The 26,409-nt window shown below is 44.4% G+C and overlaps 1 protein-coding gene across 1 annotated transcript; it reads left to right on the top strand.

Annotated features, from left to right (window-relative positions):
* Positions 1–4,752: 4,752 nt before the first annotated feature.
* ACBD3 (acyl-CoA binding domain containing 3) lies at positions 4,753–25,705 on the top strand. The gene is made up of 8 exons (XM_065631132.1): positions 4,753–5,064; positions 13,611–13,752; positions 14,800–14,940; positions 15,693–15,851; positions 17,864–18,038; positions 21,220–21,412; positions 22,436–22,720; positions 23,619–25,705. The coding sequence occupies exons 1-8, from the start codon at positions 4,806–4,808 to the stop codon at positions 23,828–23,830; spliced, it is 1,566 nt and encodes a 521-aa protein (XP_065487204.1). The 5' UTR covers positions 4,753–4,805; the 3' UTR covers positions 23,831–25,705.
* Positions 25,706–26,409: the final 704 nt, after the last annotated feature.

Below are 26,409 nucleotides of genomic sequence, written 5' to 3'. Positions count from 1 at the left end.
AACAGCCACAAAAAAAAAGAGCAACTTGGTGATAGATGAGGTTGAGCAGTCACCAAAATGGGCAACACTGGCAGATTCACGAAAATGTTTTCCAACAGGCCACCAAAAAAAAAAAAAAGTCCATTTCTATAAGGGTAAACCAAAAAATATTTACATATACTCTTAGTCTAGATTATATCAACCAGAGCAATGTAGAGACATAAACACAAACCAAATTTATTTTCCTTTGTGCTGCTAGCAGATTTGTGAGCCCACTACACCATAACAGTGCCTCCACTGGTGGCTTTACTGTGCAAGATCAGCTCCTAACCAAACAGCTTGTGTCCATCCTTTAAGGAAAGGCAGAGAGACAAAGAGAAAGCCTGTAATTTATAGTAAAGAACTTGAACACTTTCTTCCTTCTGGTCCTGGCCTGTTCCAGCCAGTACAACTCTCACTAATGCAAAATGAAGACAGTAAAAAGAGGAACAGAACTGTCATGTTCTGAAAAAAAGGTAAGACACCAGGAGGAGTAGAAGAGCTCTTTAGGTGAGAATAGTGCTCTATGAACGTGCTAATGGTTCGCTGCGTAATTGCCATGAGGAGGGTGGTATATTTAACTGTTAAGTATTCACCAGTTTGAATTAAATAACTGATTTATTCTATATAAAGTTTCTAGGTCTGCATTTCTTAGTGGAGGGCACTGTTGCTGGACTAGAATCATAGAATCATTTCGGTTGGAAGAGACCCTTAAGATCATCAAGTCCAACCATAACTCTGGCACTAAACCAGTCTGTAAGAACCTCATCTATGCATCTTTTAAACACCTCCAGGGATGGTGACTCCAACAGTTCTCTGGGCAGCCTGTTCCAGTGCTTCACAACCCTTTCTGTGAAGAATTTTTTCCCAATATCCAATCTAAACCTCCCCTGGTGCAACTTGAGGCCATTTCCTCTCATCCTATCACTTGCTACCTGGGAGAAGAGCCCAACCCCCTCCATGCCACAACCTCCTTTCAGGCAGTTGCAGACAGCGATCAGGTCTCCCCTCAGCCTCCTTTTCTCCAGGCTGAACAGCCCCAGTTCCCTCACCGCTCCTCATCACACTTGTGCTCCAGACCCCTCTCCAGCTTCGTTGCCCTTCTCTGAACTCTCTCCAGCACCTCAGTGTCTTTCCTGTAGTGAGGGGCCCAAAACTGAACACAGGATTCAAGGTGTAGCCTCACCACTAGACTGCCTCTCTGGGACTTGTAATTCTTCTGTGTTTCTTTTCCCATGCAGAGCCAGCTGTTACAAGAAATAAATGTATAATTTTCTGGCTGAACTTAGCATTTTCGTCTGTGACTTAAGCTAAGGGTTTTCGCAAATACATAAATTATTGGGAACTCTTTGTCATAATCATTTGGGAAATACTTCTTCATTTATAGGACTCATGAGCAATTCACTGGAAGTGTCAGAAGAATGCCAGGAACAGCCAGGGCCGGCTGCTCCATAAGGGATGGGGAGCCAGTGGGTCGGGGTGCAGGAGAGGATCTGGGGGCCCGTGGCCATAGCTCAGGTGGGGGCCAAGGACAAGAGCTGCAGCTGAAGCAGCTCCCGAGGGCCAAGGCTCGGTGCTGGTGGTGGCCTCCCCAAGGCTACGAGCCGGCCCTGAGCCCGGCAGCCAGAGCTCCCTCAGCGGGGAGGGTGCGCTCGTGGTCCCGTGGCTGCCTGGACACGTAGCTCCAGGTAAATCTCTGTTTTATACCAGATGGACCAGCATTCCACGCTGCAACTCAAATAGCCATCTCTACAAATTCAAAATTTTCTTCTGGAAAAAATATTTTGTCATTTGTTATTACATTATTCCAGATCGGGACTTCGCGACTCATCTCAAAATTCCATTTTTTTTCTAATGTATCATCTCGCAGGTATTCCCCTTCCTACACCTGATCACGTATTCAGCTTGTCCACCAGTTGCACATCACAGCATTTACTGACACCACAGTGTAAGAGCACGTTTTTGTATTTATAAACCACACTTGGAAACAGCACGGAACAGAGAAGAGGCGACATAATGTGTCCGTTCCACATTCACCAGACAGCTGGGCTACAGGGAAGGAAGGTGGAGAACCACTAAGAGCAGCCCCACCTCGGTGGGACGTGGCGCTACCAGAGGCTCCTTGCTTCAATTCTCCAGCTGGGACCTCGCCAAGAGACTATACCGCACTTCGTGGAGAAAATTGCTCCGCTGGCACCAGCTCGCGTGTCTGTTGCGTGGTCAGCAAAGCTGGCACGAGAAGACAGGAACGGTCTCGCGTTTGCTAAACGCACCAAACAGTTGCTGCGAAAAACAGCCTGTCAGGAGACAAATCGGTTTTCTCTAATTATTGCCAAAATCAGGTCGTCAAGCAAGATGCTTGTAGAGCATCTTGGATTTAGCTTGGCCTCCAAACACACAGGCAAACTTAGGGCTGCCTGGTTTTGGGTCAGTCTCCTACCATGAAGCAGAAGCCCCTCTGGTTTTGCCAGTATATAAAATGAAGTAAATATTTCCTTCTATTTGCATGAAACATAGCAAATCCAGTAGGGATCAGTCAGAACTTCGGCTTCTTTTATTCTAAGAATGCATTTTTAGGATAAAGAACTCAGAGTTTCTTAAAGCAAGAACTTTAAGGTTAATCTCTACTGTAAAATTGATGCCTTAAGAAAATATGGCATGGGAACAGGTTGCCCAGAGAGGTGGTAGATGCCCCATCCCTGGAGACATTCCAGGCCGGGCTGGACGGGGCTCTGAGCAACCTGATCTAGTTGAAGATGTCCCTGCTCATTGCAGGGGGTTGGACTGGATGAGCTTTGAAGGTCCCTTCCAACCCAAACTATTCCATTATTCTATGATTCTATTTATGAAGCACAAACTCTGCAAGCCAAGCAGGAAATGTGTCTGATCAAAACTTTTAAAACAGACATTTTAATACAAATTATTTCATAAATGAACTTGCAAATCTTGAAGTGAAGTTGGATCTGAGGCTGAAGTGACAGACTTGTAAAGCAGGGTGCAGGCTTGCATGAGGAGATAAAATCATCTGCTCTGCTGCTAGTCTGGTCCAGGAGATAGCACCAAATTGTCAGTACGGAGAACTGTGTGCCCTGAAGAGCTCCAGCCATCGAAACAGGACGATACAACCTTGTTCTGCAATTTTTGGCATTAAAAAAGCAAACAGTACAGTGTCATGTTTGATCCTAAACCAAAACCAAAATGCTAGTGAAGAAGCTACAAAGGATTTCCAATTGGTTGTAAAATTTATTTTGAAGCTTAGATGAATCATCATCTGAATCATATTCTGCCCCTTTTGTAGTAAACAGTGCCCTGTGTGTCATTCACTCTTTCAGGAAATACTAACTGGAAATGTACTTTAATTTAACGCTTTGCTTTTCTTCTGCCTTTTACCCAAAGGCTTCACAGCACTTTATAACTGTGACTTAATAAAATCTCTTCAGCATTCCTGAGAAATCAGCAGATGAATCTACAACTAACTCAAAGGGCAGATAAACTCTTAGGCGGTGTGACCGGCTTCAGGTGACCCAGAAATGGGCAGCAGGCTCCAGCGCAGGCCATGGGACGGGGACGGGCTCCCACACACACCCGTGTCAGGAGGTTGCAGAGCTGTGCAGTTCTCTTCCTTCACATGGGCTCCATGAAACACCAGACACACACATCCCGTTTCCAAGGTGTGCAATCTGCTTCTTGGTGTGGGTGAGAAACGCGACCAAAAGCATTCCTTCCTGAAATCCTGTGAGGAGGGTCGCTTGGGCTGGGAATAAACCTCATCAGCCGTGCATGGGAGCAACTCTCTCCCCTTGCGTAGCACATGGCAATAGTGTTATTGTGAACAGTGTTTCATGGTCACAAGGCAGTGAGTCAGTTACAGATAGAGCTCTTGGAGAAGTAGAATCATAGAACAGTTTGGGTTGGAAGGGACCTTCAAAGCTCAACCAGTCCAACCCCCTGCAATGAGCAGGGACATCTTCAACCAGATCAGGTTGCTCAGAGCCCCGTCCAGCCTGGCCTTGAATGTCTCCAGGAATGGGGCATCTACCACCCCTCTGGGCAACCTGGGTCAGTGTTTTACCACCTCACTGTAAAGAGTATCTGCCTTATATCTAGCCTGAACCTCCCCTCCTTTAGTTTAAAACCATCCAAAAAAGTCTGTCCCCATCTTTCTTACAGGTCCCTTTTAAGCACTGAAAGGCCACAACGAGGTCTCCCCGGAGCCTTCTCTTCTCCAGGCTGAACAGCCCCAACTCTCTCAGCCTCGTACTTTTTTTTCTTTTTTTCTCTCTTTGGCTCATTCCTGTGCGAGCCCTGCAGCACATTTCCCGAGAAGGGAGCAGCAGAGATCAGTGCCAGAACCCACGCCGCCTTCCTGCTGGGAACAAAACTCTTTCAATCCGTGACACAAAGCTGTTGAAAAATCCTTACTACCTTCTGTAAAGCCACCAAAAAGTGCATACTCAACGGCACTTCCCCCAAACCCTAACGTAACCCCCTGTGCCCGGCGTGTGAGCGCTGCCGCGGGGCAGGGATCCCGGAGTAGGGGGCGGGTGCACCCCGGGACGGCGGCCGGGGCTGGGAGGCCCCGCAGGGAGGCGAGCGGGCTCCCGCTGGGTCCGGCCGCCCCGGAGCCGTCGCGCCCGGGTCCCCGCATGTGCGCGACTCCCGCCAGCGCGCCGCGGCGGGTGGGCGGGGCCGCGGCGGGTGGGCGGGGCCGGAAGTTCCGGGTCGGAGGGAACAGGAAGTCGGGACGTGGCCGCCGCAGCGGAGCAGGAGGCGGAGGGCGGGCGAGGATGGCGGCGGTGCTGAGCTCGGACCGGCTGGAGGTCTCGGTGGACGGGCTGACGCTGAGCCCCAACGCCGAGCTGCCGCCCTGCGAGGCGCGGCCGGAGCAGGGGGAGCCCGCGGCGAGGCGGAGCCGAGCGGGCCCCGGCTCCCCGGGCCAGGCGGAGGCCGGCGGGGAGGCTGCGGAGGAGGCGGCGCTGAGCCCGGAGCGGCGCTGGGGCTTCGCGCTGGAGGAGCTGTACAGCCTGGCCCTGCGCTTCTTCAAAGGTGAGACCGCCCGGCGACGTGACCCGCACACCCTCCCGCCGAGACCGGGGCGGCGTGGCGGGAGCCGCCGCCTCCCGAGGAGCCCCGGGCGGCGGCATCGTTCACCCCCCGCCGGGCCGAGCTCCGGGGCGCAGGCGGAGCCCCGAGTCCCCTGGGAGGCGCGGGGGGCGGCCCCTGGGGGTCGGTGTGCCGCATCCCGGCGGCCGGTGGCGGCTTGTGGGGACGCGCTCTTCGCGGTGGGAGAGGTGAGGCGGGGCGCGGGCTGCCCCGGGAAGGCATTTCTGAGGGTTTGCACCACCCGACCTAAAAACGGAGCGAAAAAAAAATCCATCCTTGTGGCACGCAAAGGAAAAAAAAAACAACTCGCAGACGTAGGCAAAGAGCGCGATCGTTGAGTGTCGTCGAGCCCACTGACAGCTGGATACCGGCATGAGATGTGGATGCTGACTTCAAGCCCGGCTTTGCTGCTTTGAGTGTGTCTTGCTGGCAGCTGTGCGAGGGAGCTGTGACATCCCCGCACGGGTGTAGACCTGGAGCGTTTGTCCTGAGAACCCCTGTAGCCAGGTTGGCTTCTGCAGGAAGGCGGAGGTACCTTGCCACGCTTGCTTTCCTCGGGAGGAGGAAATGGGCTGTGTGTTTTTTGAGCACCTCACGGACATGTGTCACTCTGGCTCTCGGGTGGCTCCTGTTTAACGTGGGGCACAGGGCAGGGAGTCCAGCAGCCTGCCCACACTGGGGAACATACAGCTCTGGACTTGGCAAGGTCAGTCTTGTGACAATCAGTTGTTAGGTGACCTTCCAGGAAAGCTGCTTCTTCTGAGGGCAAGCATACTGGCAGGTCGGAACTGCACTAGAAGGACAAAATAGTCTATTTTTTTCACTTTGGCCGGCTTGCACCCTGATACCGTGTTTCCCTGAAAATAAGACCTACCCTGAAAATAAGCCCTAGCATGATTTTTGAGGATGCTCGAAATATAAGCCTTACTCCAAAAATAAGCCCCAGTTACAGATCATTTAAAAAGTCAATTTAAATAGTATTCAGGCAGCTATATGTGTAAAAAAGTAAGCATCTTTTGGAGCAGAAATTGTATAAGACCCTGTCTTGTTTTTGGGGAAATGAGGTAGCTGTTAGGAGCATGTAAGGCTCTAAGAAGTTTTCTTGAGCCCTGGTTCTTTGACCCTGTTCTGATGCTCTTCCACAAAGCAATTTTTTTGTTAGTGTGATGACATGTAGAGTTGTTCTTTTGGGGATTTTTAGCTGTAAGAACCACAAGGGATCATAAGGCTCATGTGTGTGTTTGGTTTTTTTTTTTTTCCTTCTTCTGTGTCGGAAGCTGCTGCAACCGAGTGTCAGGTTGGAAGCATTGTGACTTCTGTCTCTACCCTTTCTGTAAAACAAGCTGCTTGAAAGAGTTCTAGTTTGCTTTAATTAGCATTTGTTCTTAAAACATGATGCAGAAAGAAATGTCTCTGCAGTAGCAAATTCCTTGTCTCAGTCAACCGTGGTATCGTTTTGTCTTGGGTTTAATATTCTACTGGAACCTGTATTTACAGTGTAAAAATTACACACTATGAATGAGCTTATCTACATTATTGATAACCTAAGTCTATTATGTCTCATGTTTTAATGAAATTTATGGTCTACATTTATCTCCTCTTGGATGATGAAAAGTCAGTGGAGTGTTACTTGTGTCTAGGTGCCAGTTCCTTGTGTTGTCTCAACACTGGGTTCGTCGTTGCCTTACTTTTAATAAAAGCTTAATTTCAACATGTTTCATTTTACTTCTGCTCTTTTTTTAACCTTCTGCAATTTCGTGTAATGTGTGATTTTGCTCATAAGAGAAAAATTTTCCACATTATGTGGAGTTGTCAGACTTACCAAATGAAGATGTTGTTCCTCTGTCCTTAGGGCTGGAATAAGTCATGTGAAGACATTGCCTGTATTTTTATTTGTAGGGTTTTTTTCTGAAAGTGACATAACACGAGAATTTTTATTTATAGATGTGATGGTGGGTTACAGGAGCTTGTAATACTTGGGTTACTGATTTTGCCTGTTTGTTCTATATCTTTATGGCTCTGAAAATAGTTGGTCTCGTTTCCAAATGGTTTGCATGCAGCCACTGTCAAAACATCTTTGGGAGCGGGCGTACAGCCATATAGATGCCAAGGAACAAATCCAGAGTCCTCCTTTACTTCAAGAAGGAGCATATGAGGGATCTGAAGGTTGACCTATGTTAACAGGTCAACACTGAGGTCTTGTTTCTGATCATTCTTCTAAAAACCACTAATTTAGAGGTGGGGGTATCTTTGAGAAACTTTGTCTTAAAGCTAGTTGATATCCACGCCTCAGTGTATGGTATTACCTGCTCACAGAGCTACCGTGGAACAAACAGGTGGCTGAGGGCTGCGCTTGTTTGGGAGGATGATGGTGTGTGGATTAACTGTGGTTGGTGGGATGGAAGGAGCTCAGTCCCTCAAGGGATAAGCAGTGATCGCTAGTTAAGCAGATTCCTTGCAGCTTCAGTGAGCAGACCGAGTTGTCTGCTTGTAACTTGTGGTGTACTTTCTTCCTAGAAAAGTTGAATCTGAGCAAAGTAGTTCGGGTTTGCTTATTACAATGACTGCTAACACTTGTCTGTGGTGGCATATTGCATGTAACAGAATTGCTTGAAGACAAGACAGGGTGGGAGTGCATATAAACAATGTGAAAAACACAACTGAAACTAGGCTAGGATATTGGAGAGACTCAAAAGCTACTTTATTCTGTCTCTGATAAAGACAGGAGCAGATCTAAAATGCTTGACCCAGTGTCACTTCAGCTGTCAGGCCTTAGGCTGTGCAGGAGATGTGTACTAGCTTTTTTTTGCATCTGTAATAGCTTGCGAAGAAAGCTTTTCAGAATAATAGAGGCATAGGAAACAGGTGGTTAATAGTGTTCCAGAGCATTTTTCTGTGAGAAATAAGAGCCCTTCTCACAGTATGCACTCTTTCTCTTGCTCTGTCGAGCCTAGTTCAGGTCGGCCAGCATTTTGGCTGCCATTAAGAAGCTGCTCTGCTGTGCCGGATCCCATGTACAGGGGAGAACACACTCATGTTATTGAAACGAGGACGTTTCTTTGTCTCTTGGCTGTCTGTAATTGTGTGCCTTGGGGCAGCTGGCAGAACAGAAGTGTCTCTGACGGCAAATTCTGCTTGTTGAGCTGGTATGAGCTGTGCCAGTGAAGGTAACTTGTTTAAGGTATAAGCTGTGTCCTGCTCGTGTAGCCCTGCCATAAAATCTCTTCCAGTATCAACGTGGCTGGATGGTTTTCCACATCCTGCCATTGAAATCCCACTGCACCCAACCTTCGATCTGTGATGGTCCCTGAAGTGTTCATGCACTGTCTAAGGTGTTTCGCAGGGCGGCACACCTGTGTGGACAGTGTACAAACCATATCATTTTGGTATCTAAAAGCTCTCCTGGTATGTGAAGTACTCTAATTTTGTTTGGCTGCTCAGAGTTATTTCCTCTTAACCTATCGAAAGTGCACCTTCAACCTCAGCAATACATAATTCTAAATTAATTGTTTTTCCTCACTTTTTTTTTTCCAAGAGCTAATTTGATGGCATGATTGTAATTCATAGTTAAGTAGGCTTTTTTTTTTCCCCAAGAATTATGAAAACCCCTGTAACGTACCTACATTTGATGTGAAGTTGAGCTTTGAACACGTTTAATTGGAAGGACCGGTTGGTAACTCTTCTGTTGATGCAGAACATCTTCAGGAGAGGAGGATTAGGAGTGGAAGAGTGTGTGCTGGGATCTGCAGGCAGCGATTGAGTTCTTGTGCTTCTCAGTTTTGGTCTCTCTCATTATGCAAATGAATGGCATTAACATACGCGACTTCTGCTTTTAAAAGCTATGAGGTGAAAAAGCGCACTTGGCAAACTGTTTTCTAGCTTCTTCTAGATGACTCACCCGAATGCTATCCCACGGGAATTAGGCATTTAGAGAGAGAGTGCACTAGGTGAATTTGGAGAGGAAGCTGCAGCATGTCGTGCCACGTTTCTTACAGGGGAAAAAAATCTGAAGCTATCTGCATAGGAGTAGCAGTATCTTGCATGATGCAGTCTCTTAAGCATATTTCTTCAACTCCCTTGAGTCTAAATGTGTGGTTTTGTACTGATTCTTGTCAATGGTACAGTGCCACATAGTGACATAAGCTTCTGTTATCTGCTTTTCATTACTAGATATAGCTTAGTCTTCCTGTTGTGCTTGCGTGCTGACATAAACGGTGGTCTTCAAGCATACAGTTAATTACCGGTAGGACAAGGAGGGTCATTAGTGTTTTAATTACTGGTTTTCTAGATTAATCAACTGAGTCGTCCTTCGTGCATCTCAGTTTTGTGGGTATGTGAACAAAGTAGCCACTGTCAAGAAGAGCGGTAGTATTAATATGAAGAGCTGATATTTGGTGTGCAGGGATTTCCCTTTCGGGGTGACAGTGCATTAACAGTGTGTTGTGGTTTCATGGGACACATCAGCAAGGCCTGAGCTTGCAGTGAGTGGGAGCCAGTCTTTCTCCATGTTCTTGGTGAACTACTTCATGTCATTAGTGAAGGGCCAGCTGGATCAATGGGCTGAGGTTCAACAAGGCCAAGTGCTGGGTCCCGCACTTGGGTCACAACAACCCCAGGCAGCGCTACAGGCTCGGGGAAGAGTGGCTGGAAAGCTGCCTGGCAGAGAGGGATCTGGGGGTGTTGACTGACAGCAGCTGAACATGAGCCAGCAGTGTGCCCAGGTGGCCAAAAAGGCCAACAGCATCCTGGCTTGTATCAGGAATGAACTAGAGAAGTGATTGTCCCCCTGTACTCAGCACTGGTGAGGCCCCACCTTGAATCCTGTGTTCAGTTTTGGGCCCCTCACTACAGGAAAGACACTGAGGTGCAGGAGAGAGTTCAGAGAAGGGCAACGAAGCTGGTGAGGGGCCTGGAGCACAAGTGTGATGAGGAGTGGCTGAGGAAGCTGGGGCTGTTCAGCCTGGAGAAAAGGAGGCTGAGGGGAGACCTGATCGCTGTCTGCAACTGCCTGAAAGGAGGTTGGAGCGTGGAGGGTGTTGGGCTCTTCTCCCAAGTAACAAATGATAGGATGAGAGGAAATGGCCTCAAGTTGCACCAGGGGAGGTTCAGATGGGATATCAGGAAAAATTTCTTCACAGAAAGGGTTGTTGAGCATTGGAACAGACTGCCCATGGAAGTGCTGGAGTCACCATCCCTGGAGGTGTTTAAAAGATGTGTAGATGAGGTTCTTAGGGACATGGTTTAGAGGTGAATGTGTCAGTGTTAGGTTAGTGGTTGTACTCTGTCTTAAAGGTCTTTTCCAACTGAAATGATTCTATGATTCCACGTGTCTATAGACTCATGTATGAATACGTGGGCCCTTACTGCAGAATGCCTGAAGCACCGTAGGTCCATGGCCTGCCTTGTTCATGTAACCGTACCTTTAATCACTAGTTGAGTTAGCGGCTGCTGCTTAAGTGTAGAGTTTAGTTGACTTGAGAAACTGCCATTTCAGGCAAATGATGGTTTGAAGTATTGTCAGAGAACTCTCTTCATCTTCTGTAGGAAAGCCGAGCCTTTCTCGGGCCCTGATGGGGGTGGCATAGGGAGAGTGGTGTAGGTGCTGTACTAGTGCTGTGCGCACCCTTTGGGTTTCTCAGTGTATTCCTTAGAGCTCTTTGTTCTTCAGCTTCCTGACAGCTGTATTAGATATGTGGGTAATACCTACTTAAATGGCGTGTTCACAGATGCTTGAATAAATTTGGCACTTCTACTTGTCTGGACTCACTAATGCTCATTTTTGGCGTATTTGACTCTGCAGATGGCTTCAGGTCCTCTGATTCAGTTTAATGGCAACAATTCAAAATCTTTGGGATAATTATACAGTGCAGTTCATGCTTAAGAATTGAACTGAAAAATAGCTAGTATACAACTTCGCTCTCTTGACTGGCTCCAAATATTTTGCTGAGGGTTTGCTTCTAACCTGCATTATCTACATGTCACTGAATGCCTGTCTTATATTTTTTCTAAGATCTACTTTCCTCTCTTATTTAGTTTGTTTGTTGTTCTTCCCTTTGGTGACCATTCTTTGTAAATGCAGTTTTTTGGCTTCTCTTGATTGTTAGGCCTTGAGGTGTGATTTCTCTGGTCTGTGAAAATGCAGACATGCTGTGTATAGCATGGGAAACAATGCTGTTTTTTCCCTTTAACCTCCCTCAAAAGTGAGTTCAAATACTGATGATATTATAGCTGGCTTAGGTAGCAGTCTAGTACAGCAAACAGCTATGTTTTTTTGGCAGACAGCTGCAGGTTTACAGGTTGTGCAAGGTAAATGATGCCATAGGGACCCTCTTGAGGAGCATACTTTGCTCAGAAGCCTGGCAAAATTTCAGTGTAGTACCCTTATCAATTGACTTGCTTTTTAAGCACGCTGCCCCAGGATATTAAGCATGATTTCAGAGTGTGTGCTGTTTATTGAGGCAGATAGAAGTGTTTGCTACCTAAGAAGCAAATTCCAAGTTAAATGTGAAGTGGGAAGAATTGAGGGAGAACCAAAGGGCTCTTTGGGTGGCCTGAGACTGAGGGAGAGAGCTTACCAGGACATGGGGATTTGTATCTTTTAAGGGTCACAGACTTGTTGGGGTGGGAAGGGACCTCTGGGGACTGCCAAGGTCAGCCATCTCTGTTCAGATCAGGCTTCTCAGGACTGTCTGTTTGGGTTTGGAATATCTCTAAGGATGGAGACTTCACAACCCCTCTCTGGGAAACCTGTTTTAGCGCTTGGCAAAAAAAAAAAAAAAAATGGAATTTCCTGTTTGCCTGCTGCCTCTTGTCCGTTCGCTGGGTACCACTGAGTAGACTCTGGTTCAGTCATTGCATCCCCTCCCTTCTCCACCTCATCAGGTATTTTTGAAAATAGATATTTTTGTGGATGAATTCTTCTGGTTTTTGAAGGTGGAAGAGATATTTGCTGTAAGGTTGTGTGACACTGGGAGAAGAGCAAATATGTAAGATTCTAGATGAGTGAAGTGGACTTCTAGGAATGGGTAACAAGTGATGAAACATTTACCTTCCTAATTCTTTGATTCTGTCATCAAAATTAATGGATGTGTGTAACGGTTCCTTGTGTTGCTTTAACTGAATAAGTCCAGTAATGTGCTGAACTTACTCTATTGAAAATATTGCTTCTTGCTGTGACCCGCCAACACTTTCCCTCTGGGTTTGTCTCTAATTCTCAATTTTCAGAAATATTCGCTCTGAGTTTCTCAATAAGCCATAGCAGAGGTATTTTCCCCGCTCTTTTGTTCTGATATTTGCTTATTTTCCTTTTGATAACTCTGTTTACCAAATTGCTCCGCCGATGCTTGTAATATGCAAATGTCAGCCCTAAAATTTGGGTGTGAATTGGACTGTTCAGCTCAAGGCTGTAAACAACTTGCTCCAAAGTGACCTTTACCGTAGCAGGAGGGCTGGGAACTGATGGCAGCTCTGCCTGTGGTTCCTGATGACCTGGAGAGCAGTTAGTACAGTCCTGTGAAATGTCTGTTGTTTGCATCCCATAATGGCTTCCTAGTTTCAGGCCTTCCAAAGGGAGATGATGCCTATTTATTTGTTTTCCTGTTCAAGAAAAACTCTCCTCTTAATGAACAGCGTAATCACGTCTAGGAATGCCTGTTTCTTTGATTTGTTTTGACAGTTTAAGTGTGCTGAAGTAAGTCCTAGCCAACTAATTCATATATAATTTCTAAATCAATGCAAATCTCTTCTTACCAGTAAATGCCTGGCAGGATCTAACCGGGGCTGCTTCAGAAGGAGTTGGTGTGGAGCCACTGGAATTCTGATTATATTCAGGCTTATGTTCCATGCATCTTACAGCCAGAGCTCTCTGTACGTGTTGGTGCTGATGGAGTCACCTTTTAGGACTTTTCATTGTGAGGGGTTATTCCAGCTGCCTTGGCAAAGTGCAGCAATCAAATTGCCTCAAGGAAAACTTTCCCTTAATTCTAATTTGTACTCTGCGGTTTTCCTTGCCTTAAACCTTGCTTGTTTTGCTTTCATCGACGTGAAGAGCATGAAAGGAGAACAATCTCTAAAGATATCATCACATCTTTGTGGAAAATCCTTCTTATCCACACTACAGTACACTTGGCAGACACGTTTGAATTCAAGTTAAGGTTTTTAAATATTTCAGAGTTATGTATCCATATTGTATAATCTTCAACTAATTAACATAAATATTTATGTGCTAGCTTATGAGCTAAGATTCACTCTAGATGGTATGATGAAAAACACTTCAGAATTAAGTTTCAGCAGCTGAAGTTAAATGTGTTTCTTCTGGGCAGATCTTTATTTTATTCGAATAGAACTGACTTAATTTGTCTAACCTTTTGTGGCTTCTCTTTCCTATTCCTTTTTTATGGAGGAATCATGATAAGAGGTTATACAAAATACTCTTTGCTGTCCCGTACTTCATCAATCACAACAGTGAAATTTTCTTTTTTTTCCTGCAGAAAAAGATGGCAAAGCCTTTCATCCAACATATGAAGAAAAACTCAAACTTGTGGCACTGCACAAGCAGGTTCTGCTGGGACCTTACAACCCTGACACATGCCCTGAAGTTGGATTCTTTGATGTGCTGGGGAATGATAGAAGGTAAAAGGGCTCGTGCTCTTGTTGGCCTTAACTCTGCTTTTTCTGTCTGAAGAAAACAACATTCAATTTCTGCAATAAGAAGAAAAGTACGTGGGTTGCATCAATGTGTGTGTGTGGTAGTGGAAAGTGAGGGACCTCTTCAAATACATCTTAGAAATCTGAGTCACGGTTTGGTAAAGGAGCTAGTAGAAGATTATTGGGGTTTTTAAACCTCATTAGAAAAAGCTGCTGTGCCTAGAGTCCAGTTTCTCCCACCAGTTTAAGACTTGTTAGCTTTGCGTTAATGTGCACGCCTGTGTTTCATCCCAAATCCACAATGAGGTTACAACAGGCCGAGCCTTTTGCCAATGGTAACAGCATCCACTATAGCTTCTGTTAATACCCAGGACAACTTCTGAAATCAGATACCTGATGCATTCAAACCCTGAGTAAATTTTGATGAGATCTGGGGAGCCTCAGGTATGTCTCTTGTATTGCTTGCAGTTCAGGCAGCAGTTCTCTTGTTCACTGTTGCTGTTTCTAGTTGTGAAGAAAATGTGCAACACAGCACTGGCTTCTCGGAGCTGGACCCAGGGCGCTGCTTTTGCCTAAATGGACGTAGCTTTCCTTTAGGAAGAACCCGACTAACTGAAGCGCTATAATCAATGATTGTTACCATGTTTGTTCAGCCAGCCAGGAGAATGTATGCGTTTTTTTTCCACAAACTAGAGTGGGAGAGGGGTAAAAAAATATTTCAGGTTCATTTGTAGCTGGGAAGTTTTTGGACATAGTTCAGAATTTGAAGTAGGGTCAATGGTATGTATGACACTTCATATAAGCACTCAGTTCTGTCTGTTTGAAAGGGTTGTTCTGGTGCAGGCAGAAGAGAGCACTGAAACCTACAGGTTTAAAAGTTGTTGATTCTCTGAAACTGCATATGATAAAGTTAGGTCCCTGGTCTCCCAACTGTGGTTTGTTGTTGTTTTTAATTTGTTGAGTTCTCAGAGTTCATTGCTGACTTGAAAAGAATTGAGTCTTCTGTTATTTCAGCTGATTTCTCTCTCTCAGGAAGGAATGGGCTGCCCTTGGAAACATGTCAAAGCAAAAAGCTATGACAGAATTTGTGAAGCTCCTGAATAGGTGCTGCCACTTGTTTTCAACATATGTCACTTCCCACAAGATAGAGAAAGAAGAACAAGAAAAGAAAAGGTAATGCTTGAGTCCTTTGGTGTTGGAGTATATTGAGTGTTTAACTCTTGACCTCTGGACAGTGTCACAGCTGGCTTAGGTTGAAGTCATCTTGGGAAAAGAAATGCTTGAAGTTTAGGTGGCTGTGGTATCATTTAGTCTCTTTAAGCCTTCGTACTTTGCCAGTAATGAATGATTATTTCTGAGGTGAACACCCAGAATATAAGGAGTTTTAAAAATTTTGCTGATGCTGTCCTATGTTTAAGACAGACATGCTTCACAAAATGTCTGCCCTGATATGGCTGTGGACTAAATGTATACAGAACATGAAACTGTCAGGTGCTTTAAACTCCTAGTATGGGTTAGCAACTTGACAAAGGGTTTCTCTATCGTTTACATATGATGTGATTATTAAACTATAGTATCCATGTAATTATTGAACATGTGTTAAAGCTTGGAACATGTGTAAAGGTTTTCAGACAATTTTTTTCTACTGCTGTCTGCTAAGGTTAGTATAGTAATAGATTAGAATGAATATCAAATTATAATGCAGAATTTACACTTGTCACACTGCACAGTGCAGTAAAACTAAAGAGTAATGTGTTTTCTTCTTGTGTCCAATAAGACACTTCTCCAGTCAAATTGAAGTTAGAGGAGATGTTACCAAACCAAAAGCCTTATTGGGCAGGCAAAAAGCAGGTTACAGCATGTTGGAAATAACTCATCCTAGGATTGTAGGAGTGCTGAGATAGCTTATTGAGTGGCTGTTGCAGAAGAGAAGAGGAAGAACGAAGGCGGCGTGAAGAAGAGGAGCGTGAGCGTTTACAAAAAGAAGAAGAAAAACGTAGGCGAGAAGAAGAGGAACGACTGAGAAGAGAAGAAGAAGAGAGGAGGAGAATAGAGGAGGAACGACTTCGGATGGAACAACAGAAGTGAGTAGCTGAAACAAATAACACTTCAAAGAAAATCACTGCTTTGTGCTTGAGATAATTGTATCTAACTTCCTAAATAGTTATGCTAGAATTGAATACCTGAAGTCCAGAGTACTCGAGTCTGGCAGTGACATTTGCATCTGTAGCTAAGAGGACACAGTTGACAGAGAATAGTTATCCTAACGTGTTATTGTATGCAGCCTTCTCAGATGAAAGTGCCGGAGAAGCTTTGTTTAAAGAGAAGCTCTGGGGGTTTTTGGGTTCAGTGGCTGTACCTCATGAAAACTTGTGGCTCTGCTTCTTAAATGATTAAGTGTCCAACTGGAAGGCTTGTTCGAACTGTCACTTGAAAGTTTCAATCCTTTCACAGAAGGTGGAGCCTTGAAAAAGAGTAACAGCAGTTCAGTGGGGTGTGTTGAATGCATGGCTGAAATTTTCGAACTTGGTAGTCTAACGTTACCTCCTAAAAGGCGCTCTCTTTCTAGGAAGTGTTAAGTGTCTGCAGATCTCATTTGCACACTGGCAATCACTGGATTTTAGAACCTTTCCAAAAGGATCACAAAATTCATGTTCAAATGCACTTAACCTCTGTTTGTAGCCTGAATTAAATAGTTTACTTGCAGTATAACTAGAGCTGTGTATTCTATTGTTCCCATCACATCCAGATGCTGAAAACACAGATCTAGCTTTGCACTCATAATAATTAAGAGAATAGTAAATCATCAAAGCTGTTCCACATCAGTCAGCAACCATTTTCCATAATAAAAATATCTTTGCAAAGGATGTCTCTGAATTAGATCCTGTGCTTGCCATGTAGTTATTTTGAGAAGGGAGTAAATAATTAATCTACAAGTTTTGTTGTTTAACACTGTGGGAAACAGGAGTGTAAAATACAGACACAAATGAACAGAGACTACAATAGAAAAATGTTGCACAGTGCTAAGTAATAAGAAGTGTGGTATGCCTTGAAGTTAAGAGATTACTTTTTTCTTTTTTTTTAACTTGAATAGCAGTTCGTATTAAGTGGTTGTAACAGGTTACAGAGAGAGAGAATTTAGACAGAAAAGGAATGCGGATACATATATAGAGGCCAAGTGTATCCAAAGTCACAGTTTTCCTGAGACAGTAAATCTTCCCCTTTAGGATACAAACCAGTCTAATACTGGAGCTTTTAGAGGATGACTTGGGGGGAAGGAAGGAGGGCAGGAAGCAAAGAATTACCTCCTGTGTTTGTGTGATACTACTTTCTTCCTCTAAAGCATCAATAGGCTGATGGATGTAATGTGAGACAAAACAAACTCTGGATCTAGTTAGCTTTTTTTACTATTAGCTTATGTTAGCCCTCTGGAGAGAGGGTGAAAACTGAGCTTGTGCATAAGTAACCCATGTGTTCCTCCTGAAGTTTCAGCAGTTGAGTTTACTGGAGGCACAGATGCCCTATTTGGCAGCATTTTTTTCATTCCTGAATTAGTCCACAGTCAGTCATGCTTTTTATATGTTTGCATACTGCCCTGGGAAATCAAGATAATAATGTGGTGTGTTCTTCTCAGATTTACCAGAAAGTGTTGCTGTGCTGTACTGCAGCAGGTCTGTTCTTATTGATATTTGTAGAAGGGCTGCTAGAAGGATGTTTTCTGGAGGAACCAAATGTGGTTGGTTGGTTGTTTTTTCCCCTTGGTCATTTGAGAAATTTAGTCACGTGTTTTTCTAGCACTACCTCTTTATCAGACTACAGATTGAGAATTGTGTAAGAGCTCTTGGCTTTTTTTAACACTTGATGTTTACAAAAACTGGGTAGGAATTGTTGCTCCCTTTATATTCTCAGCATGTTTTTAGGCAAAATTCACATTTACATTACCTCTGGGCTCTGCTCTGTTACGTAGATTTGTTTTAAGTGGTTTTTACAGGAATTGAATTAACTGTCTTTGAGGCCGCTTTAATCGCTTAAGTACAGGGATTTCCCCAGTGCCCTCAGCTGCTTGTAATCTTCACGCTCTCCTCCCCTGGTGCAGGCAGCAGATCATGGCAGCGCTGAACTCCCAGACTGCCATGCAGTTCCAGCAGTACGCGGCCCAGCAGTACCCGGGCAACTACGAGCAGCAGCAGATCCTCATTCGGCAGCTCCAGGAGCAGCATTACCAACAATACATGCAGCAGTTGTATCAAGTCCAGCTCGCACAGCAACAGGTATGACTGACTGGCTGAGAAACTTAGATTTTGTGTCCCAGGCTGTCTTTGGGTGATGTGAAGTTGTCTGCCCTTATCCCCTTGAAAACCTAGTTGCTGCAAGGAGACATAGTGTTCTAGTGACTAACGCTGCTTCAGATTCAAACACCAAAACCCCTTTATTTAATATTTTCAAGTAGTTTTTTGAAGCAGCTGTTAAGAAAATTCTAAGCAGCCTTTACTAATTACTTGTTCAAGATTCTTGGAGACCAAATGTGAAGTGCTCTGCTGCAGCATCTGTTGTGGTTTTAATTTAATGGGAGTACGTGCCAGCGCATCTGGACACGAACAAACCTATCCAAGTGATTCCCCATGTAGGTATCACACCTGAGGATGTGTGCAGAGCAGCAGGCTTTGGTCAGCCGCGTATTTCCAGCTGAACGTGGGTGCAGCCCTGTCACATCACTGCTGGGTTTGGCATGGCTCCTCCCTGTCCACTCGAGCAATCCTGACTTCTTTCTCCTTTTGCATCTATTGTCTGACATCAGTATCTATTTAAAAGTTCAAGGATGTCCATCTGTAACTGCCTTAAACAGATGTAAGCCAGACTTTAGGCTCTAGTACATCTGACCTCTCTGGGCACGACCTGAATCTTAAATGGCCTGTAGCTGCCTGCCTGAAGTCTATTGTTCTTGAGCTGAAGACTTAACAGGAAATTAGTTACTGAACTTTGAGTTATTTATATTTTGACGAGACCGATGCCCTCAAAGAACTGTCCAAGGAAGGAAGCCATGTGAACCTCATGAAGTTCAACAAGGCCAAGTGCAAGGTTCTGCACCTGCATGGGGGCACTGCCTAATATCAATACAGACCAGGGGATGAAGGAATTGAGAGCAGCCCTGCCAAGATGGACTTAAGGATACTGGTGTATGAAAACTGGATATGAGCAGATAATGGGCTCTTGCAGCCCAGAAAGCCAACTATATCCTGGGTTGTGTAAAAAGAAGTGTGGCCAGAAGGTTGAGGGAGGGAGGTGGCTCTCCACCTCTACTTGACTCTGGTGGGACCCCCCTTGGAGAATTGTGCCTAGCTCTGGGGTCCCTAGTACAGGAAAGACATGGGCCTGTTGGAATGGGTCAAGAGGAGGCCACAGAAATGATTAGAGGGCTGTAACAGCTCTGCTGTGAGGAAATGCTGAGAGAGTTGGAGTTGTTCAGCCTGGACAAGAGAAGGCTCTGGGGACACCTTGTTGCGGCCTTCCAGTACTTAAAGGGGTTTATAAGAAAGATAGGGAAAGACCTTTTTACCAGGACCTGTAGTGATAGGACAAGGGGCAATGGTTTTAATCTGTGAGAGTGTAGGTTTAGACTGGACATAAGAAAATTTTTTTATAGTGAGGGTGGTCAGACACTGGAACAGCTTACCTAGAGAAGCTGTGGATGCCCCATCGTTGGAACAGTTCAAGGTCAGGTTGGATGGAGCTTTAAGCAGCTTGATCTAGTGAAAGATGGCCCTGCTCACAGCAGGTGGGTTGGACAAGATGATCTTTTAAGGTATCTTCCAAGCCGGACCATGATTCAATATAGTTGAGGTGGTTTAGGAAAATCAGAGGCTTCATGCCCTGTTATAGTTACTCTTGAAGCTTAATGATGCCTTGGTACCAATGCTTTGGTGTCATAGTGGTGAGCAAAAGCTATGGCCTCATCAGTCTTGTCCTCCATGCTTCTGTAATTGATACTGCTCCCTGGAGACTGAGGTGTCGGAGGTGCTGCTGCCAATTTTCTGCAATCCTATCAGCACTGCTCCTTTCAATCATGGCTGTCTGCTTTCTACGTACAAAAGACTAATGTCCTCCAAGACCCAGGGCAAAACAGCCTTTCTTTTATAGCGTTTTACAAAATAATAAGTCTGCCAGGAAATGAAGCTTATCTTTCAAATCTCTACTTGGACAACTCTTGTAGAGGAAAGGATGAAAAAGAAGCATGTAACAGAGCTAAAATTACCTAATTCTACTTTGGACTTTCCTGAAGACTCAGATGGCCTCTGTAACACTTCTGAGGAATACTTTCCTTTCAGATGCGTGTAACTCAGCTGCCTTGGGATCTATCAGTGCAGTTAAACAGTGCTGTTCTGTCATGGTTGCCTACAGATCAGCTGGTGATACAATTAATTTTGGAAAGGCTGAATGCAATAGTTTTCTAGACAAGTTCTTGCTACTTTATATTAATTTACATGGAACTGCTGTAGTAAAAAATGAGTCTGGGCAGCATCTGTACAACTGTTCAAATTTGAAATGTAACTAATGTTTGATAATAATGTCTTCATACTCCTTCAGGATACCTGTATTCCATTCATTCATCAAACCTGTGTGCTTATTGGGTTATTATTTAAAGAGTGGTACTGTCAGTTATACCTTTTCCTTGTCCCGATAAAAAGGCACATCTGATCTCTCTGCACTGATAACCAGGGGCAGGGGAATAAGCCTTGAACCTAAAGGGGTAATGCATCCTGCTTAAATCCAAAGGGATGGTTGTTACCTTGTATAATCTCCTTTTAGGTGTATTTAATCCTTTGCATAGGGACAGCATGATAAATTCTGTCTGAAGAGTTTCAATGTACGTAAGTCATGTTATAAAAGCGGCACCTCTGAGCTTTAATAACTCTTCTCCCAGACCACTCGCAGTTCATGTGGCTCTTACGATAGCTGCCTTTGTCAGGCATTGTGAATTTGATAGAGAACCCTGTTGAGCAAGTTAACTCACAAATTGGCACTTATCTAATAACTCTTAAATACTTCTAGCTCTTCTTAGACCTCGATGAGCCAGAAGCCATTCAGCCCACTGGTAAAATCCAGCAAACAAGTTCTCCCCTTAAATTTTGAAAGAAATGTTACAGAAGTTACTGAAATGCAGAATTTCCATACTTAAGTGCAAGAGTTTCTTGTGTGTGCCCTAATTAACTTGACAGCTGAATCTTTTTGTTCAGGTTATATCCACCAGCCTAGAACAGTGTGACTTCACTTCCCTTGATACTGAGTACTTGTAATTCTCACTGGCTAATGTGTGCTGCTTCTGATCTTTCATGTCAACCTTCCTCATAGGGTGGAGGGGGAAAGTTGCTGGTTTGGTTTGGTTTTTAACATGTTTATATGTAGACTTTTGGGAGGATTTGGTTTTACTTGACTTAATTTCTGTCACTTTAGGCAGCCTTACAGAAACAGCAGGAGGCAGTTGTGGCAGCGACAGGGACACCTCTGACTACTGCATCAAAGGGGAATGCGCCTGCCCCAGGGGACACCCCGTCTGTTAATGGGCAGGCCAGTGCACATGCAGACAGCCCTGAGAAAGAGCTGGATCCTGAGGCTTTGGAAGAAGCACTGGAGAATGGACCAAAAGGTAGGACTAGCTAGATTCCTTAATTCAAAATAAATAATGACAGCCTTTCCTAGGATTCAGATGTCTTAAGTATGGTTACTATGGTGCTTTGCTTGGATTCATTGGGTGGTGCAAGAGCTGGGTTTGCTTTCTGGGTCCAGTTTCTCTCAAGGGAGAGCAATATTTCACAGGCCAAACTCAGCTTTGGGAGGTGGGAAAGAAAAAGCTGCAAAAGCATTTCAGGCAAAGTGGATGGGATCCAGAAGCTCCTTTCACTCTTGGCTTGAAAGAGAGGAGCAGAAAGCTGTTCTGTGCAGAAATACGTTCAATCTTCTTTGAACTTGGGTCAAAAGTGAGTGACTTAGCCTGCAGATTAAAATAAAGCCAAATCCTTTTTGCTCTCTCTGAATGCTGCCCTACCTGTGAGGGAAGAACAGTCTGGATTGCTCACATTTCCCATCTTCCTCAGGCAGTGTCTAGGAAGCTGTGGAAGTGAAGCGGGAAGAGCAGCCTCCCAGCAGCTCTCTCGCTGCTGGTATTTCTGGGTGTTACCTCTATATTTTCATCCACAATCAGTAGTCCTCAAAAGACTTGCTTGGATCCAAGTATAGAACCAACACTAGCACAGACCCTGTCTATATAGTGAGGTGTTCAGTTATTTTAGTCAATATTTGGAAATTTCTAGGCAAATCCACAACCTCTGGTTCTGTTAAAGATATTTTCAGTAAAGGGTTCTTTGCAATGGAACCCCATCACCTGTAACAGTACATTTGTCTTCTGAGTCTTTTCTGCATAAACACTGTTGGTTTAAATGTGACAGATGGGTGAACTGGTAGGATTTAAGTGTGTGGTGTTACATGTAAACTGACACTGCATTTCATGAAATTTTATTTTTTTTCCCTCCCCAGTAAAAATGGAAAGATAAATTACTTGAAAGTAGCTCTGATGCTTGTGGTCCTCCAGTCCTCTTAAGGCACACTTTAAGTATGCAGCGTAAATAACTGAAAAAAATCTTAACTGGAGTATTTCCTCCTCTCTCTGCAGATTCTGTTCCAGTGATAGCTGCTCCATCAATGTGGACACGACCCCAGATAAAAGACTTCAAGGAAAAAATCCGACAGGATGCAGACTCTGTGATCACAGTGGGCCGAGGAGAAGTGGTTACAGTTAGAGTACCAACTCATGAAGAGGGGTCTTACCTCTTTTGGGAGTTTGCTACAGACAATTATGACATTGGTTTTGGGGTGTATTTTGAATGGACAGACTCCCCTAATACTGCAGTCAGTGTGCATGTCAGCGAATCCAGTGATGATGAGGATGAAGAAGAAGGTAAGTATGTTTGTTTATATAAACTGCCAGTCCTACAGAGTCTGCTGTGGGAGAAAACCCAGCTGATTGTCTCATGTAATCTCCTAATTCCCCCAACTTCTATCCAGCTGGAATCTTGTCTTCAATTTTGCATAGGAAGTGCCATTCTGCAAGTAACAGCAGTCACCTCATTTGGTCACAGATGGGTTACAGCAGCTGAGGGTGGGGAAATCCTTTTCCTAAGTTTTACTTACTCCTTAGTGTGCCCTCTTGTCCAATACAGCTATTCAGTAAGTTAGATTGAAACCTGTGCCATAACAGAGCATAGTGGGTCTGCACACTGAAAACCTTAAGAAAAAACCTGCCCTGCTGTTGATGAACTTTTTCTAGGGGAGAGGTTTCCTTGAGGCTTCAGCAAAACAGCTTAAAAGAGCAATTCCTGATAGCGGCCAGGAGACAAGCCACGGCCTTTACCTATGGGCGAGTCCAGCATACAGTCAGAAAAAAATGCTTTGAAATGAGGAGGTGATTTGTTCAGGAGGAACTGCTCTGACATAGGAAGCAGTGGCCTTCTGGATATTCCTGCTGAGTAAGCAGTAGTAGTAAGCGTGTCAGATCAGTGGCAGTCAGTTAATGTGGTGTAATGTTGATGAAAACCAGAGCTTGGCATCTCTATGACCAGACCCAGCTGTGCTAGGGACATGAGTGTGGGGAGTTTTAATATTGAACTGTAAAATTCATGATGAAGTGAGCGTGCTTGCTGTTCCTTCTGCTTCTGGGTGCTTTACCCATAGCCTGGGTATGAACCCCTTTGACTCATCTGATCTCTAAACTAACAAAGGGTGCCTTGTCCACTACAAATCAGTCTTTCTCTTGTAAAGTATCCACCCATGTTAACTGACACTTTTTTTCCTTTCAGAAAATACTAGCAGTGAAGAAAAAGCCAAAAAGAACGCCAACAAGCCTCAGCTAGATGAAATAGTGCCTGTGTACAGACGAGACTGTCATGAAGAAGTGTATGCTGGCAGCCACCAGTACCCAGGGAGAGGAGTTTATCTCCTTAAATTTGACAACTCCTACTCTCTATGGAGGTCAAAAACAGTTTACTACAGAGTTTATTATACTAGATAAAGGTGTGGCTGTGTCTGAGGTGAGGCTGGGCTGTGCAGAAGATGTCATTTTATTTGGAATTTTCTTCAAGCATAATGGATCCTTTTGAGTCTGTGTTTTATCCTGTCTGTATCTATATGGTTTGTGTGAACTTTTAACAAGTAGACACTGGGATCTTCCTGCTCCATGACACTAATGCATATTGCATTGGGCTTAACACAGGATCTCCCTGGCCCGTTTGGGTATTGGGGTTAACCAATGGAAGTCATGGGCTCCAGTGCTAAGGTCACGTCAGTTGCATTTGTTAAAGCCTCATGAAAAAGGGGGAGGGAGTTGCTGGCTCACTGGCTGGGTGATCTGATGTTTCCAGGTCTGGATGCTTTGAATAATTTGTTAACAGTTAATTTAAAGGTCCCATCAATAGCTGGTAGATTTGGATGCAGTTTGCTGTGTAGCAAGTTTCTCTTAACTGTAATTGAATGTCAGATTTTTACACCATTAAAACTTGAAACTTTAAGTTGACACAGTTTAGAAACAAGTTGTCTCGCTTCTGTCCTCATCGAAGAAGAAACATTCAGTTCCTTAAACCAGTGTAGTGGCTAAGACAGGATGAACAGCATCCTGAAAGTACAGCAAATAACCTTCTGAAGTTACATACTTTTAATTGTAATTCAATTTACATAACAAGAAGAACCTTAATCTCTTTCTGCCCTACTGCTAACCCAGAATTTAAAAAGTCATTTTTTGAGGCAATTGACTTTGAAACAGGGCACGAACTGTTTCTAAGTTTGGGTTTTTAATGGGGTAGACTTTAAAAAATATATATATGTACAAACCTGATACTAAACTAGTTTTCTGCACAATGTTCTGGTTTGTCTGTTTTTGTAAAACCTGAATAAGCACGTTGTGCATCTGAAGAGCAGTAAGTCACTTTGATAAAGTATAGGGGTTAATGTTGCACTAATTATGGAGATCACTGCCAGTCCATTTTAGTCTAAACTGGTGATACTTGGGTGCAGACTTTCTGCTTTAATCTATAACTGTCCCCAGAAAGCCAGAGTGCACATACAGATACTTAATAACGTAGCTTTAATCTCAATTTCATATGGTTTGGTTGGGGCATTTCATATTTTGTGTAGTGGAAAAAATTGCAGGTGGCTGCTTGCCTCGAGGCTGCAGTAAGAATCTGCTCTCCTTGGCGCCCTGCACCCCAGGGGTGATGTGTCGCGACGGCGACTTGCCTAAGTGCTCTCTGCATGGGTAATGCACTTTGTTACTGAAAGAAAATGGTTACTTTGCGTCTGTCAGGTCAGTTCTCGCAGTACGACTTCCATCAACGAGCTGCAGCTTGTACAGTTCTGTGGGAAATGATGTTGAGTTTGCGAGATTTGTTTGAATAATCAGTTTGTACATACATGATACTTTACTTTTCTCATACCAACCACGGAGATACTTCTCCTAGAGTGTTTAACTTGTCATCTTGCATTTGGTTCAGCAACACCGTACCAGCTTAGAGCTAGTTAGTGCTGCTTTATCCAAAAACACTGTACAATGTTCTGCTTTTGTGTACATACAGTATATAAACCATGAATTTAGAAAGTACCTTGCTTTTAAAGAAAACTGTATTTAATGTAAAAAAAAAAAAACCACCACACTTTTAAAAAGGCAGGCACTAATATATTTCTTCCGGTCTTCAATTTAAATTTTTTTGTCCATACAAAAATGTTATGACTTCTTCCTCTAAGAATCTGTTCTTGGGAGCGGTGTTTGTCGCTTTAAATGGCAGCACTTACTGTCATGTGTTGGATGTTAGATCTTATACATTTTCAGACTTTTTTTATTGCCTCCGGCTGTTGATTAGTACAGTACAAGTGCGATTTCAAGATACCTTGAGATAGTATTTAATCCTAATTAAAATACATTTATCTGTAATGCTGTTGGCTTTTTCTTAATTTGGAAACCTTGGCATTGCTGTGTATGGCTATTCAGCTATGATAAGCGTGTCATCTTCCCTCTCATTTTTAAAAATGCGGTACCATGCTAACACTGTGGTTTTAGCAGCCAAATCACTTGAGCCAAAGGCTGGGGCTGAGAAGTGTCATGGGATGAGGCCATCTGTCGATACCAGAACTGCCCAGTTTGAACAGCGGAATCACTTTGGGTTTCTGTAGCAGAAAGGGTTGGATGGGGGCAGCCAAAAGTTACAAGCTGGACAAACCCAGCCCTGAGGAGCTGCCTGCATGGTCCTGAAGAGCCCAAAGGGACAGAGGCCTGCAGGACCACGCACAGATTAGACTGAACAAGAAGGAAAGCACGTAGCTTTAGTGCCTCGTAAGGTTTCTGTTGGCCAACGTCACCCTTTGCTGTTTGCCCACTACGAGGAAGTAACTCATCCTGGAGCCGAGGCCAGAAGTGGGTTTGGTCCTAGTCTGGTCTGTGGTCCAGGTCCAGTTGGCCCCATCTGCCCGCATAGACAGCAGCCTCTGAAGCTGGTGCTTCCAGATTTCATCTGGGGAGCAAAAGTCTCTTCCATGAGAGCAAAACAAGTGCTGTGCTGTTAGACACAAGGTGCTGGGAAGTTCAATGCACCGCATAGCCTA

Source organism: Caloenas nicobarica, chromosome 3 (assembly GCF_036013445.1).
Source record: "Caloenas nicobarica isolate bCalNic1 chromosome 3, bCalNic1.hap1, whole genome shotgun sequence".
NCBI classification, from domain to species: Eukaryota; Metazoa; Chordata; class Aves; order Columbiformes; family Columbidae; genus Caloenas; species Caloenas nicobarica.
The sequence above is the reverse complement of the archived record's forward strand: the minus strand, read 5'-3'. Positions and strand labels throughout refer to the sequence as shown.